General features: G+C 38.6%; 1 protein-coding gene across 1 annotated transcript in view; it reads right to left on the bottom strand.

The window, feature by feature from the left end:
• hipk3a (homeodomain interacting protein kinase 3a) overlaps positions 1 to 16,784 on the bottom strand; it is a 33,173-nt gene extending 16,389 nt beyond the window's left edge. The window contains 3 exon segments of the mRNA XM_079603446.1: positions 12,662 to 13,862; positions 16,572 to 16,622; positions 16,625 to 16,784. Of these exon segments, the coding sequence (XP_079459572.1) occupies positions 12,662 to 13,862; positions 16,572 to 16,622; positions 16,625 to 16,646 (1,274 nt within the window). The 5' untranslated portion in view covers positions 16,647 to 16,784.
• Positions 16,785 to 17,009: the final 225 nt, after the last annotated feature.

The raw sequence follows: 17,009 nt of genomic DNA, 5'->3' as shown, positions 1-17,009 counted from the left end.
GGTCACTAGTAAGCGACTGTAACTACCAACAGGACACTACTCATGCGGTAACAAAAGCCGATATGAATAATTCATAGGCTTGGCAATGTGAGACTACCTTTTTAAATTCGAAACGTTGAAATTAAGTTACAGTTTCCGTTATTGTCTATACATTTAGGCCATTCTTAACCAGCTTAGTCTTCATAGTCAAAGGTGTTGCAGAAGCATGTGCTGTGAATCACAGCCTGGGATTCTTTTTAAGCTGCACAACCCATTATTTGCACACGTATTATATGATGCATTATAAAAAAAGGAATCACAGCGTGAAACAAACACACTGCAATGCTAGATATATTTGGCCAGCTGTCAATATACTGGACTGCTTTAAGTTAATCATATGCAAGAGTAGATGAAAAAAAAAAAAAGAAAGAAAAAAAAGAATAAAATGGCTGGCCAGATAATCTTGTTAAGTGTGAAGCTAAATTCAATTGTTTGTTGAAAAAAAATCCAATAAACTGGAGTAACTTGTGTGTTCCTGGAATATCCTATCAAGAAGCATGATAACATTTAATATTAATAGATAATGAATTGCATATCGTAGTAAATAATTAAACTAATTTAATATAGCTAAGCCCAGGCAGAATCTGCAGTGTAGCCTAAGTTTTGTTATAAGAAACATTTAAGTAATAATAAGTTATTTTTATGTGCAGAAAAAAAAAGTTCTGAAGGGTTGTTTTTATTATCATTTTTATTAATAATAAATCATTTAGTATAGGCCTAGAGAGAGTACACGGTATTTACTTCATATTTTCTGCACTGGTTATAAAAAATAAGTTTGCAGAATGGGTTTAAACATAATAAACTGTGGTAAATGGAGCTAAGAGTACTAAAAACTCGTATTGATTATGCTTTAAGCTACTAAATTGGGCAAACTATTAAACAAACAAGCAAAGATTTACAAATCAGCCTGCACATGATCCATGTGGGCTTGCAATTGCATACAAGCCATTTTTCATAAAATGTCCAGCATAAACCATCTACATCATTATATAATATGAAATTACCCATGTCATAAGATTATGGTCTTAAGGCACAAAATAAGAATACAGTTGTTGAATACATCTCCACAGACAGCTTTGTTTTAACAGCCTCTCGTGCTTGAAACTGTAGTTATTCTATTTTCTGCCCTGGTAACGGTATGGGTTAGCAGCTGACAGTACAAACATGAGTTTGTTTGGCTCTGTGACAACAAATAGAGTGCTCTATATTCTGCACAAGATCTTATGGCCTAAACCCTAATAAACCTCCAGCATAGTGATGTGAAAAGTGACGAAATCCAGGGCCTAACATAAGTTAAACCTGATAATACCACACGCTCCGGCTGCACAGGGGAGAAATCCAATAGCAAGGGGCATTGAAGGACGAGAGGGTATGAGGCCAGTTAACAGACCCTAGCCGCTAACATGGTAATATTTAATCTTGCCAAATTATATAGCAATTGGGTTGTTTCAAAATAATTTCAAGGTTTTAAGACTACTTGGTTATATCAATGTGGTTTTGCAGATCTTTAAAAAAAAATCCCAGCAGCCCACAGTCAGCGGGAAGTCGCATTTCAGGTGAAAGAATCAGGGGAAGTTACAGAAATCAGGTCAAAAATAATGATGACATAACAGAGCAGGTCTGGACTTCCCAACTCAAACAAAGAGTTACTGTTAAGACTATTTAGAGGATGCTTTTGCACCCGTGTTATGTTTGCTTGAGTCCAGGCCAGACTTCAAATGTTCAAGCTCTTTCCCCTGGAGTAAGATTAGATTTCATAGTGGTAATCTCAGAGCAAAGCTCCATTTGTGAACCGCAGCCAAGGACAGCGTGGACTAAAAACAAACTAACAAATAATGTAATGTTATTCTCAATCGCTGTTAATTTCACACAACTACCACATACAAATATTTGGTAACATGAGCGGAGTAAATTTTGAGATGGTGACATGGTCCCGGGAAACATGACAATAATGAGAAATGCCTGTTCCATATCACATAAAAGAACACTGTTCCATATCACATGCGCAGAACTTGATTCGTCCTGGTTGAGGCTACTTCACTAAAACGATCCCACACTGTACTTTTCCTTCCTACCTATTGTTTTGTTTTAAATTTCTCTCTGACCTGTTTTGCCTCCATTGCTGCTTAAACAAGTGGACCCTGCAACTGCTAGCTTAACGAGAGTCTGCAAATTAGTGCCTGACAAAAAAAAATAAACTTTAATATTTCCAACAACGTTGAATAATTTCTGAAGGATCATGTGTCTTTTACTCCAAAAAGACTGGAGTAAAGCACAATAATAAATTACATTACATATATTAGAAAAACCTTATTTTAAATTGAAATAATTTCACAGTATTATGTTTTTACTGTATTTTTTTATCAAATAAATGCAGCCTTGGTGACTCCAAGCATTTGAATGGTAGAGTGTTGTCTAAATAATCGTTTTTGGTGGTTGTCGTTTTTACTAAAAAACAAATATATTATTGGGTAAACAAACCAGATTCTTTAAGACAAAAACAAGGTTACAACCAAAATATCACATAAAAAAAGATACCAAGACAAAAGCAATAGCACCATGAGAATTTTCACCATTACTGCGTCAAATTTGCCAAAAGTGTTTTTAAAAGGAGCAGGTGTTGTGTATCAATCCATCCGCTGTTCTCTGCGGTGCAACCGGATTCCACAAGGATCATGTTTTAAAGACCAAAAGAAAGACTAAAATATGGAATTTACCAACAGTGCAATTGGTAGCCACATGCTAAAAAGGACCATTTTCTGAGTCAGTACAAACCAGTAAGTCAGTATTCGTCAAGCAAAGGCATGCTAAATTTGAACCCCCTCTCCAGCTCAGTTATTTCCTGTGAGGTCAATGGGGTGGGAAGGAGGGGGGTCCGAGTCATCTGGTTCAAGCTGCAGCCGGAAAGCCTGGAGCGACCACAGTCTAAAGCAGCTACTGGGACAGCGAGCCCTGACCACACAATAACCTCTCTGAAGGCCAACAGAGCTCTGCAGCTGTTCAGAAAACAAGCTTACGGCACGTCGTCTAGAGAGAGCGCCGATCGGGGTGGGATTTCAGTCGGGGGATGTTAAAAAAAAAACAGAAAGGCAGTGAAACGTGTCAGGGGACGTGAGATTAGGGAGATCAGCTGTGTCAAAACCGCTGTCAACAGGCTTTCACCGCAAACAGGCAGCGTGCGAGAGGGTGTGGGAGTTTCAGAAATCCACCCCCAGCTGATCGTCAAAGCGTAACCCCTGGGTTTCAACGTCTTGTGTTGCTCACAAAAGGGACGAGGACATCAAACTCTCTCTGGCACGAAGTCAACCGCCCGCAGAGAGTCGAATATGAACACGTAGCTGAAGCAGATGATCCACACGTGCCTGCCAGGAGCGAAACATTAAAGCCTTACATTAACAGCAGCTTCTGTGAACGAGAATGAGAAGACGTGGGTCACTGGGTTTTTTCCTCCCCTCCTGCTCAGCGTCCAGTCAGAGAGCTCTCTGTAAACAAATCCCACCCAAACACTGCTTATCTAATCTCCTACAGCAGAGAGCAGTTATTCGGACTTCCCCTTCAAGTCATCCAAAACTTTTCCGTGAGCACCACGGGTCCCTTTGCATAAAGGAACATATATCACTGGGTTTTCTCTCCTAATCTGAAAGGAAATTTAAGTTGAGTAACACAACCCGAGCCGTTATGACATCCTGTACCAGACTGAACTTTCAATAGCACGCACGGTAACACGAAACAAAGAATCCCACAAGGAGGTTTAGGTTTATTACTACATTTAGTTGAAAAAACCCCCCCCCAAAAAATAAAACACAACTTAAAAATATTTGAGTTATGAGTTATGACAAACAGCAGGCATGAAACTAATTTACTGACATGGTTTGAGGGAATTAAGGGTTAGCAGTCATAATACTGTAACATTTTATATTGTGCTCACAAAATGGAGGGACTTCCCCTTCAAGTCATCCAAAACTTTTCTGTGAGACCCACGGGTCCCTTTGCATAAAGGAACATGTACCACAGGATTTTATCTCCAAAACTGATATGAAATAGTGGTGCAGGTATGACATCACTTTGTAGGCCAAAACGTGGAAACGAGTTAGCATTTTAGCACTTCGGTTCCATCGTCCCGAAGTCAATGGGTTTTGTGAATGGGATTTTGGTTAAATGGCTAAAATAAGGTCTGTGATGTGAACAAGCTCAAGACACTTTCACGTTTTATTCTACGACAAAATACATCAGTATTACCCCACTCATTGTTCAGTGTCTTGAAAAAGGCAGATGCTAACAAGTGGCTAAATGTGACTACAGAGACTGTCGAGGAGACAACATCACTCTGAACAGGTAAACCCAGTCCGCTTTTAAAGCCTCGTTATGCTTATAAACTCTTGTAAACTACTCTAACTTAAACTTTCAGATAATTTTTTTTAGATCAAAACAAAGGTTGTCGGAAGCTTAGTGATGGTGAAGTTGAAGACTTAAATACGCACAGTAACACAAAACAACTGTCGGCTGTAAATCTGAATTTGTTTCCCAATTTTCAGAGAACACATAGGCTACTGAACAAGCTGCTTTTTTTACAACAAGACAACAAAACAACTGTTTTTAGACAACAACAAAACAACATGTAATTTAGAGGTGTTAGCAAAATGTGAATTGCTGCAGTCTATTTAAAAAATGTGTATCAATTTGAATTAATTATTTTTGTAAAAAAAAAACAGTTTGAATGAATGATTCACTTTCATTACTGGATGAATCAGAGCTTTTGAACAAATCTCTTGAATGAATGATTCAATGACAAATACATGGTGTAACAATGTAATTGATACAATCATTATTTGTAGCATCACGTTACTTTCAAAAGGTGATTTTCTCCATTTTGATCACTACCATAGACATCAGTGTTTGTATCTGAACTATAAACTTTTATCCCAGTACCTTTGTGATAATTTGATCACGTGGGTGTTGGAATCAAGATCTTTTAACGATTAATCATGCAGCTCTAGCTACTAGCTACTTGTTTTTCTGTAATAAAAGTGTCTAGCAATAAAACAATTCCCTCTATTCCCATTCCCAACCATAACACTCAAGTATTGCAAAACATACAGACAAGCTAATGTTTTTCTCCAGCTAACGCCCAAAGGTTAAAGCATACCACTCATAGCTGAAGCCTGGCTCGTGAGCCGCCCCATAGTTTTAGAAGCAGAGCATACAAATGAGAACACACTGGCTACAAAATCACATTCTGTGTGACCTCAACAAGGGCTATTCTAGAAAATAGTTTAGGGTACCAACCAAACCTTTTTTAATGGCTAGGCATTCTTTAGGTCACGACAAAACAGATTCCCATCAGAGGGGTTAGGTTAGAAACTAGCATGAGGAAATCTTAAGACAATTAAAAGTGATATCAGTCATAATATAGAGTGCTGCAGGCATGAGGTATTTTTGTAGGCCAAAACCCAGAAATGAGTTTTAGCATTTTAGCACTTCCGGTTCTATTGTCCTGAAGTAAATGGGCTCTTTTTTTTTTTTAATGGGTTTTTGGTTAAATTCTTAAAATAAGGACTGTGGTTAATGTGGGCTTTAGATATTTTGCTTCATAAAGAGTGCACACTCAACTGAATGCAGAAAATTAAGTATACCTGGGTCTTTAGTGATGTTGAAGTCGTTATGTGACCGTAGTGTAGTTCGTTTATAACTTGCATTTAGCTTTTTGATTCTGCCGATTGCATTTAGGCTTCAAAATTCATAAAAGTTGTTAACTTGTGAAGATTATCATGATTAACAAAGTGTAAGAATAATAAACTTTTGTTAGTCACAGAGCTTATTTTCTGTAATACTCCAGAAGCCAACTGGAAAATCTCTATTGGGTTTTTGTCGCGAGAATCGGGGTGATGCCAAGTTGGGCTGTCTATTTAAAATAAGTAAAAAATGTAATATTTAATGCAGAATATTCATTGCAGAAATAGAGCAGCTCAATGCAAAGATCTTCATTGCGTAAAAACCATAACCAAGCAGTTCACACAATGTATTTTCTGCGGCATTTTTCCATTGTGCGCTAGACGGATGTTGCTACTAGGTAAACAAGCCAGTTTTTAATAAGAAAAAAATAACTGACATTTAACCCAGTTTCTTCAAGCTCTTCAGAGACGGAAGTGTTGTTTGCATGGAGTGTTATGAGGCAGAGGCCCCAGAGCATTAAAGATAGCCTTTTCAATGCTGCATCATTTCAGCTCCCGTCGGAAATGCTGAGAAACGCAGTCAGTCTGGCCGGCCTCAATGGAATCAATGTACATTAGATGGAGCTGAAAATAATCCTCTATAAAGGCCTGATGATCTCAGGAAGCAATAGCATGAACAGCTATATTATGAGGTATTGATTTGGTTTAGATGTTCTTGAGAAGACTGAGTCAAGGAATGAGGCTACATTAAGGATAACATCTTTGGGGAGCTGAAAGCATTTTCAAATAAAAAATATTCAATAAGAGAACATGAAAGGAGCAAAGGATTTGAAGAATTTTATGAAAGTTAAACTTAAATTTTATTAAAGTCAAGATGAAACAGAATTTGGATTTTGAGATGTGGGTTAAAAAATGAACGAAAGCTTGCAATTGAGTGTGGAGGGGTGGGGTTTAAACGCACTTAAAAATAGAGCTTCTTTATTGGCATCTTTGGTTCCATGAAGAACCTAACATCCATAGAACCTTTCCATTACACAAGGTTATTTATAGTGGATAAAGGTTTGACAGAAAACAGCTATTCATATGAAGATTGAGTAGTACTGGGTGTAGAAGTGACTAAGGTGATCGGAGACTGTGCAGTCGCTCACATAAACTTTTGATGTTAGGTGCCTTAAGCCCTAAAGTTTGGGAAGCAAGCCAGAAGCTTCTACAGATGAAATGGGAACCTTATACCAGATCCAGGTGGCATGTAAAACAAACTGCAGGTTCTAGGGAAGGTATAAGGCTTCACACCTGTAACCTACCCTGTCCCAATTCAAAATGTCGAACAGCAATGGCGAGCTGTTACAGGAAGCTGCGTGTGATCAGGTTTCATCCTCAAGTGGATGATATACAGATTACAGACCATGACATATCAAGATGGACTGACAAATGGATCAAAGTGCAGAAACTGATACCAGGTTCTTAAAACACAGCTGACAACCACTAAACATAAACCTTCTTGATCTGATTTCAATTTCAACCTGATTTGCTGCTGACCTAATCATAACCAGCAGTTTCTGGACCATTTGAATGACATATCACTGTGCGCATGGAGCAAAAATCAAAACTGATGTTACATGGATTGAGTTTGACACAATGTTCAAGGCATACCATGCTATTCAGATCAAACCATATCAGTTACTGGTCGATATTAGAGATGTTTTCATTTATAATCACCGATGTTGGACCTTTAATTGTGAATTTTTTGTGCATGTAGATTACCTTCGGATTCATTCAACATTCAATTAAAGCTCGACATCTTTAAAAAGAAAAATAACGCCGTTAAATGTACTTTAGCAAATCTCAAAATAATATCCATTATTCATATTGTACATTTTAATGTCCCAAATAAAAGCTTTTATTTTGATATTTCTAATTGAGATAAAATTCATTTAATTTAATATTAGCCATTACATGAAAATAATTGTATATTAATATCCGTGCATTCTCCAAAAAAAGAAAATGTATAATAAAAAAAGGAAAATAATGCTCCAAAGTTATGGTATCTGCAACGCTTGTCATGTGGAGGTCAAATTGGCAGACGATGCTTGTTTTGAGGGCTGTACTGAAGTCTTGTTGCAAGTCATGTGAAAGGGTCAAGATCGGGCTAACAAGCTCTCTGCAAGAGACTACACAACTTGAATGAACACCAAGGCTGAAAACACTCAGTCTGCATGGTGCATCTATTCATGACGGACACGTTAGGGTTCAGTACCTACCATCTGGTTGGAGGTCAAATAGCATTCTAAACCTAGTCAACGAAGCCTGACTGACCCAGTAACGCTGCAAGGAGTTTGCGATGCAAGAATACTGCATCAAAGGGCATGGGATGCACAAACAACTAGATTTGTGCTCTCTTTCCAAGTGAATCATAAAACCAAACCCTTCAGGCTGCTCATTAGTCCAGGAATCTGGCCAATTAGGTCTTCTTCATCTGCAGAGAGAGCAAGTCCACACCAAATGGGGGTCAGGCATTCACGTCTAAAAACACACTGACAAAAAACAGACGTTCACACTAACAGTCATTCCTCGGGCCACAGATGAACGCAGGGCTCGGTCAAGGTTTATTAGACATATGAACGCATGAAGACTGTAGAATTACGGAAAAGATAATCACAGCTACAGCTGCTAGCGATGCTACATTGGCCCACTTATGCTTTCAGAGGCTGGTCAGGAGGTTGCACTTAGTTGTGCATTATTTGCGAACCATTAGTCTTGTTTACTGGGTATGCATTCTAGAGGGATCAAGCAAGCTAAGTGGAAAATGTGCACACAAAAAAAAAGTGATGACCAGAATAAATGGTTGACATTGGGCAAAGTCAAGGTCTCCCTTTTGACCATTCTTCATGGTTTCGCAAAACACACTTTGTGAATTAATGAATGTTTTACTCCACATCTTCCTGAAGCCAAAACAGATTTATTAAAGCAGAGTGTTAGGACTTTAAACTTTATGACCCATAAGAAGAAAAAGAAAAACTGAAGAGTTGCATAATGCTTATTATGGGCCTGGTGGCAAAACCTGTCATTTGGTTTCTATGGGTGTGCCTGCACAGATATGATCGTGTCTGCATTTTAAAATAAGGCTGATCTCTTTCACACTTGCCTAGGTATGAAATAAACTGCTAAAACACATTACAGGATATGAAAAACCTCCAAAATGGCTAAAATTAGGCTCAGCTACTGTTTTATTTATGTTGCAGTTTTATTTCAACTAAAGGCAGCAGATCCAGGAAAAACAATTTGACATTTACAGGCTGAACCAAAAATGTTACCTTTGCACATTAAAAAGGTACCAAGAGGAAAATTAGTATTTGAGAATTAAGCAAATTCAGCAAAGCCATAACCCTGCAAATGCATGGAGGGACTCTTTCGCCTGCGTAACTTTAGGGTTTACAGTGCAGGACTCAGAATACAGACTGCTGGTTATTTGAACAGCATACACACAATCCATTGAGGCCAGCCAAACTCAGGTCCCGTCACTTGGCCTTCTCTTTAATGCAAGCGGCTTGTTATGCAACTGTCCTGTGTATATCAGCTTTCCTGGGGTTTTGACACTGTTTCCAATGTTCTGATACCATTATCCTTCTGGTGGTTAAGTAACCCATTTCAAAACCCAAAGCTGAATTTGAGCACAATCAATTTTGCAACACTACAAATTTATTTTCGTAACTCGTAAGTGGCTTCATTAACTGTGTTAGTTCACTTAAGGCTGTATAAAATTAAGGGCTTTCTCTGAGCATCACAAAAGCGCATTGCCTCCTCCAGGTCATGATTTGTGATAATATCCCACAATCTGTGAGAGAAAGAGAAAAGTTAGGCTAACCAGAAAACAGAAATTTACAATTAGACATAGAAAGGATGAATGTTTATGTGGCCAGTATTGGACACTTCAAACCACTTTTGAGGTGGAGAAAGAATCCCATGATTCTGCAGAACAAAGACAGTATGAGTGTCAAGGAAACAACAGGATGAGTCACTTCAGGAGACTATAAGAAACAATAAACCATGGCACCCAATGACCCATTCCTGTAGCAACCTGAAACTCAAGCAAGTACCTCACTTTGTGGAACCCAACACACGCTGATCTAAGCAACACAATGAATTATTAATAGGGCCACAGTGATTATTTTAGCAAAGAGCCACTAGTACGTTACCAGACCAGGGATACCACTATTACAACTATTAATTCATGACATTTTCTGCAACATTATCCAATAGTGATGCGCCAAAATGTTCGCAAAAAAAAAAATGTTCTGCTTAATTTTTAGATTCACAGTGCGAATGCAACCAGGAAAACAGCCACAGGGGAACATTATGTTCCTATGTTCCTAGAACCTAGAACTACCCAGTGTAAGCCCCTATTATTATACCATGCTTATTTTTACTTTTTTATTTTATTTAAAAGAAACCAAACCAATATATAATTGACATTTGAGGCTTAATGTTATAGAAAAGCAATACAAGCTTTTCAGCAAGTGTTTTCAGCTTGTTTTTTATTTTTATACAAAAATATGGCATGCAGTTGCTTCAAACAATGTATAAACTGTAGCCTATATTCAAAACATCATTCAATGCAAATTGTGATAATCGTAATTAATCACAATAACAATTTCAAGGGAATTATCGACAATTGTAATTTTTGCAATAATCGTCCAGCCTTATACTGAAACTTTATTTTTCGATTTTAGTTCAGCTAAACTTTCATTTTGACTGGTTTAACTTATCACCTTGGTTAATTTAATCACCAAAAGCATACTACTGAGTTTAATTACCTAATCCAGGGAGTCAGCAACAAACTTATCGACTAATGTCTAGATACATTGACATTCTTTCAATAAGCAGGAAGAAAAGTGAGACTTGTTACAAACCACAACAACTTAAGTATCTTTTTGCATTCTCATTAAACAGTTTATGTGCTACTGAACTGAAAACATAGGCCTAAGGTCTGAACTAAATTATTAAAAGATTCTTCTCAAAACATGAATCTTCTATTAATAAAAAAAATGGGTAAAATAGCCCTTAAATGTGACAAACAAACCGGCACCAGTTCTGAAACTGCGTGAAATATAAAAACAGCTCTGCTATTTGACAACACCTGCAAAATTTCACTTCCTGGCACATGGGTATGTGCTCAACGCAGCCTGCTCCAAGTACAAAAAATAAATACTTGTCATGACGACCTCACATACCACAGTAGCAAAGAACACAACAAGATCCGCCCTAAATTTAGGTGAGCCAGTTTTGCACTGGGAACAAGCTATGGATCCTTACAACATCGATCGTGCCGACAGAAACAAAATGGAAAACAGAAGCACATGCTGCCCTTTTACCCCACTTTGGGATACACACGTTCTGAACACAGATGTAGACTCATCCACAACATGGGGCTTTTATCAGGCATGCAAAGATTTAATAATAATACATAGTAATCTTTCAAATTTGATGAAATAACTAAAATAAACTAGCTGTAACAAAATACTTAAACAGAAACACTGATTCAGTTTAAGTAATCATAAGCACTTCAAGTGTTTGTTTAAAGAACAAAATGTGCACTTTATACAACAAAAAGAAGGGAATGCTCATAATAAAAATATGACTTGTGACCAAATCATTACAACAGTGAAAATGTGCAATTATATACCACTCAAAATAATTGCACATGAAGTACATTTTGTTCATTAGAATTACTCAGTACTTATGTAACGATTTAATACGAACACTATAAAGAGTGACGTACAAATTCCCGGAAAAAAGAAAAACAAGCGAGAGTGAATGATTATTCATAACGTTCTACAAAAACATCTGTTCCCACACTTCTTTTGAGCACAAAGACTGCCAACAGACACGTCCTCAATGCATCTCATTCCCATGCAAAAGCGATACATTCACACGTGCCACCTGTATGGGGCGGTTCATGCAGTTGCAGGCATCAAACTGTGGCAGTGCCAAAGTACAAAGTGTTCAAATGCCCTATTTAAACTAGCACCTAGTTCCTCTTTATCTTGTTCACTGATAGCTTCCCCACAAACCAAGCACATTTACAAAGACAGACTGTACTCCTCACTTCAATGTCACATTATGCTCGAAACTCATTTGTATACCTTTCAGTGGCACAACAATTCTTGAAGGAATAGATTTAACCCTATGGTCCTCTTCACGTGTTGGTCAAAAAAATATATATTTTTTTTTTCATTTCAATTAAATGAAAGTACTATATTTTAGTTTGATTATGTTTTTTTATTTAATATTTTTAGGAGGTTTTATGGTACTAAATTGTACGCTGTATTTAAAATCCATTTAATCACTTTTTGAGCATAGACCTGACAAATTAATTTCCAACTTAAACTATCGTAAATCTTAATCTTGAATGCTTTAGAGTAAAAACAAACAAACAATTAAGCTTGACATGGAACTTAAAACATAAACATCTGGAATGTTCTAATAAAAGAGTATTTCAATGTTCTTCCATATCCCATGAATCACTTTAGCAAAACCACATTCTTCCTAAAGAACTGCCAACCACATGGAGACACAAAGTACAGCCATCACTGATGGTCAGGACTGACCCCATTAGAGAAAATAGTGCGTCGTGTTATTTTGTGTGTGTTTTTTTGAGTTACATAAAGTTAGTATGGGTGTAACTCATGGCAGTTGCAATCGAACAAAGAATGCTTGCCATCAAACTTCGACAAATGCTATAGACGGCATTACATAATTGTTCTGGCAGGAAGTGCAGCTTAAGTAAACGTTCCTCAGTTCAACTTCCTCAAAACGAACACCATAAATTATATCTTCATAATTGCCACAAACACGAGCTGAAACATTTACCAAAAGTCTATTTATGAATAAACGGAAACATAACAACGAGTAGCAAGCCTACTAAAGGGAAAAATAAATACACTGCTTACCTGTAGTAGCGAGACTGCAGGTATGTCGAACACACAGCTTTGGAGACGTGGCTGGCAGAGCCAAAGTCGATCACTTTCACACGGAAGGGTTGTCTCACAGGATCTACCAGCATAATGTTCTCCGGTTTAAGATCGGCATGGATCAGGCCCAAGCTTCTGAGCTTCCTTAGCGCCGTGGCCACCTGTTGAAGCACGGGCCTAATCACCTTCAGCGGCAACGGACTGAATTTGTTTTGTTTGAGGAAGTCGTACAGGTTCTGCTCCAGCATCTCAAACACCAGACAGGTGTGGCTTCTGTGCTGGAAACACTCGAAAGCTCGCACCAGGTTGTGCTCCTCTGCGTTCTCCCCGCTGAGTCGGGCCAGAATGCCCACCTCGATCTGGCCCTGACGGGCATATGATGGGTGGTTCTTCAGTATCTTCACTGCCACGATCTCATTGGTGCCTCGTTTCCAACATTTGACCACCTGACCGAACGTACCACGACCCAAGAACTCCAACACTTCATAGGTGTGCTTCATAGAGCACAGCACTTCGTGTTGGACCAACTGATAGTCGCCGTCACCTGTCCCGCTCACGGCTCCCGTCCCGGTTCTGTTCTGCTCGGGCGGGGCAACGCCTACTGCGTTCGTGCTCCCGACGTTTGTTTGCAACATGGCAGGTAGAGTGGAATGCTCCTCTACTATCTGCATGATGCTCTTGCCGTTCTCAAGCTCCTGCCCTTTGCATTTAAACCCACATCTTTGGGTGCCGTCGACCAAATTCAAACCACTGTCGCTCTCAGTCCCTTCTGTAGCGCCGCCACTTTTACTATTATTACTACTACTTTGGCTGTTTTGGACACTTTCTCCACTTTCTTCAACTGCCCCGGCCGCTCTGGCGAAATTCTGAAGGTCGCCCTCCGACGCCACACGCTTGTATGGCGAGGAGGCCCTTCTGAGGAGCTCCTGTGGAGCTGATTCAGTCTGTATTGAATAGTCACGTGCGGCGCACGGTTTCTTGCTAGTCAAAGCTTCGAATCTCAATAAAGGTATAATATCCGTAGGGTGCGCAATGCCTAGATTCACACCAATCACGTAAGTGCGAGGGAACTTCTCATGGTAAACACAGCTGATAGGATCGATTTTCTTCGCTCTGCAAAAGGCACTTGTCTGGGGTTGATAAACATGTGGTGGGTAGACCGTAACCTGTGAGGCCATACCTATAATGGACAGAGTGGAAGAAAACTGTTAGTAGAAGTCATTTCACAGATGCTGTTCACATGAATCAAAACAAAACCTGCTATATTAAGAGGTTTATTAAGATGAATTACATGAAAAAGTGCAATTTTTAAATGCCAATTTTTAAAAGCGGTTTAGGTTTGCGCTTTAGCGCTCAAATTATTAATATAATTACTATAGTTAAATATGAAACAAGAAATATTACTGTAAAAAAGGCAAGAAAATATGATAATTTTTATAGTTAAACTGTAAAATTACAATACTAATATTTCTGCCTTCATTTTTTCCTTTTCAAACATTAAACAACTGAGCTTTTATTCCGGGTGAAATCTGCAGTTTCTCGTTGGTTGGCAACAGGTTTAGAAACTCTTCTCGTTAAACAAATACACATTAGCGATGCAAACTCTCATCACTGGCAGAGATGGAGATTGTGTGAAGTAGCATTTACTGTGTGAACTGAAAAACTAAAAACACTTATCAGCTGCTAGTACCGTGACAATGAACAATGCTGAGCTTCACTCTGAAACACGCGGATAAATTTAAGTTAACGCAATTTGATAAACGAAATAAGCCAAATTCCATGTTTTATTTCTTTGATCGTTCAGCCCTAGTGTGCCATAGGGTGGGTAATATGTTAGCAGATCCAGACAGACAATTGACCAATGGGGATTAGCTGTCTTAGTTTCATGGGAGACAGGCTACTTATACTGGCACAACATATGGCACAAGTTCAGACACGAGGACAGGTGTGGCTCTAACACACCCACATACTAACTCTCTCACACACTTATAACCCAGCTAACACTCTGGCAGACAAGGTAGGGTTTCACAAAGGCAAATATTGAGGTTAGAAAACATAAAAGGGATGCAAACATGTCACGTTGTTTCTTGAGGAATGCATATCTGATGCATTCCGCTTCCAGAACCGTTATAAAAGGCCCTTATTCATTCACACTCCCATAACAAAATCGAGGTTTAAATCATCACTTTCTGTTGCGATTAAGTCTATGCTGGTTCCTGATTGTGCAAACAACATTAGGTTCGCAAAGTAAGAGATTCAGTCAACAACTTTAAAAAGGACAGTCCCATCTGGAGGACTGTTTTTATGAGGTCTGTCCTACAGAAGGGTAAGCCTTGAGTAGCTAGGAGTGGCCAAGGTTTTGGGTTACAGTCTCTCTACTGTTTTCAAACACGCTGCCTTCTGCTATAAGCAGGTGGAAACTGACCTTTTACCATGTCAAGACCTAATGGGGGTGGGTGAGAGATGGCACAGGGAAAACACCTGTTGATTTTGCAACTGCTCGGGGTATAAAAGTTTAATGGCAGGAAATGATTGGGAAGTAAACTTTACTGAATTGACAGACAAAATTTGTCCAGTGATGGAAAGTGATAGTAATAACAACGAGGAACTTATAATCTATTACATAAAATGACAACAGACTTCATTATATTGTAATACACATTTAACAAAAATGCAACAACTTTTTTATGGCATAACCATGAATGTTCTGTGTGTTTGTATAACGACCATTCTTACAGTCGCTTACAAGTAAAATAAATAAATGGGTTACACACTTTATTTTAAAGGTGTCCTTGTTACAGTGTAATTATACATTTAAGAACTGAGTGATATTAATTAACTACATGTACTAACTATAGGGTTGTGGTGGTTATGATTAGGTTTGTTGTAGGGTTAGTTGAATGCAATTAAGCATAACTTATAGTTATTATTACTATAACTAGATGCAATGTGTAACAAGGAGAGTGTAAAATAAAGTACAACTCGAAAAATATAAAATAAAATATATATTCGTATGCACTAAAATAAAAAAATAAAAAAATACTTGTGCACCAGTTCAGAATAATAAGATGTTCTAACCAATAAAATATTTTTCAGCTGATTATATTCACTTCCAGCTCACTTTCCATAATTCCCCTATATTTCAACAACTGTGGGAACTTAATGAAGCACTGGAATGAACAAAACTGGCAAAAAAATATACATTAAATATCAAATAATTGTTTTAAAAGTAGTACTGACCAATATAGGAAATGCATGGTGGATTATCATCTTTCAAGGACAGGAAATGCAACTTTTTACATGAGAGATTTTTGTTTTTGGTACTCCTTTTACTAAATCTTACCAGCATAGTGTCAATTTACAGAAGAAAAGAGAAGTCAGCAACTAACAGATTAACGTTACCAGGCCTGTGCATTTTGGGAGGGTTGAGCAACATATCACTTGATTATAGTACAAGATCAACAGCTGGCGAGTTTATACGGAAAACTAACCCGCATTTCATATGCACTGACGCTTGAATGTTTAATGTTTAAAGATTAACTACAGCAACTGAACATCTTTACGTCATGGTTTTAAGCAGCGGGATTTAGGTAACGTAAACATTATGGGTTTGGCTGGTGACCAGAAAGTCTTCGCGAACATTTAACGATTAAAAGTTATCAGGCAAACAAAAAAAAAGTTTGTTATTTTAATAAAACCAGAAACTTACCAGCTACCAAAACACATTAGCAAACCCTGCGAAGAATTGCTTTCAAGTTTTTGGTGTGGCGTGGCAACTTTTTCGCAACAACTACGATCACTCCTCCGAAGTCAAGCCTGTTTTAATATCTTCACTATTAAGTATCAGACACGCATTTACGGCTTTACATCTCGCTAAAATCTTCCTTACCTTCACAGACAGCAGCTGTGGTCGAAACGCGGGTCTTTAGTGAACATGTTGGGGTTTAATTCGCACCCACTGCATGCTCGACGCGCTCGCGCTGCCATCTTGTCCTCTTGCTGGACGACGAGGGAGAAAAAAATACAAGCTCCCTCATTTCAACTGCGCAAAACTCGCATACTAAGCCATCCACGGGAACCGAACAGGGTCCAGCGTAGAGTTAAGGATATCCGTTTCGGTCAGGGGAGGTTTTTGTCGTCATGTCGAGGACGTTTAAGCCCCCCTGGTTTGTTTCCTCCTGACGGCGACGGACAAACTCTGTCAGCTCAACTCGCTCGAGCTCTCTCAGCTGAGCGCTCGAGAACACTCTCTCGCGCTGCTTCTTCCTGCGCGTGTCAGTGAGGTGATTCTGAACTGGTGTGAAGCGTTACTGCCATGGACAGGGCT

The sequence above is a fragment of the Phoxinus phoxinus genome, assembly GCF_949152265.1.
Source record: "Phoxinus phoxinus genome assembly, chromosome: 25".
In the NCBI taxonomy this organism is placed as follows: domain Eukaryota; kingdom Metazoa; phylum Chordata; class Actinopteri; order Cypriniformes; family Leuciscidae; genus Phoxinus; species Phoxinus phoxinus.
This window is presented reverse-complemented; position numbering and strand designations above follow the sequence as displayed.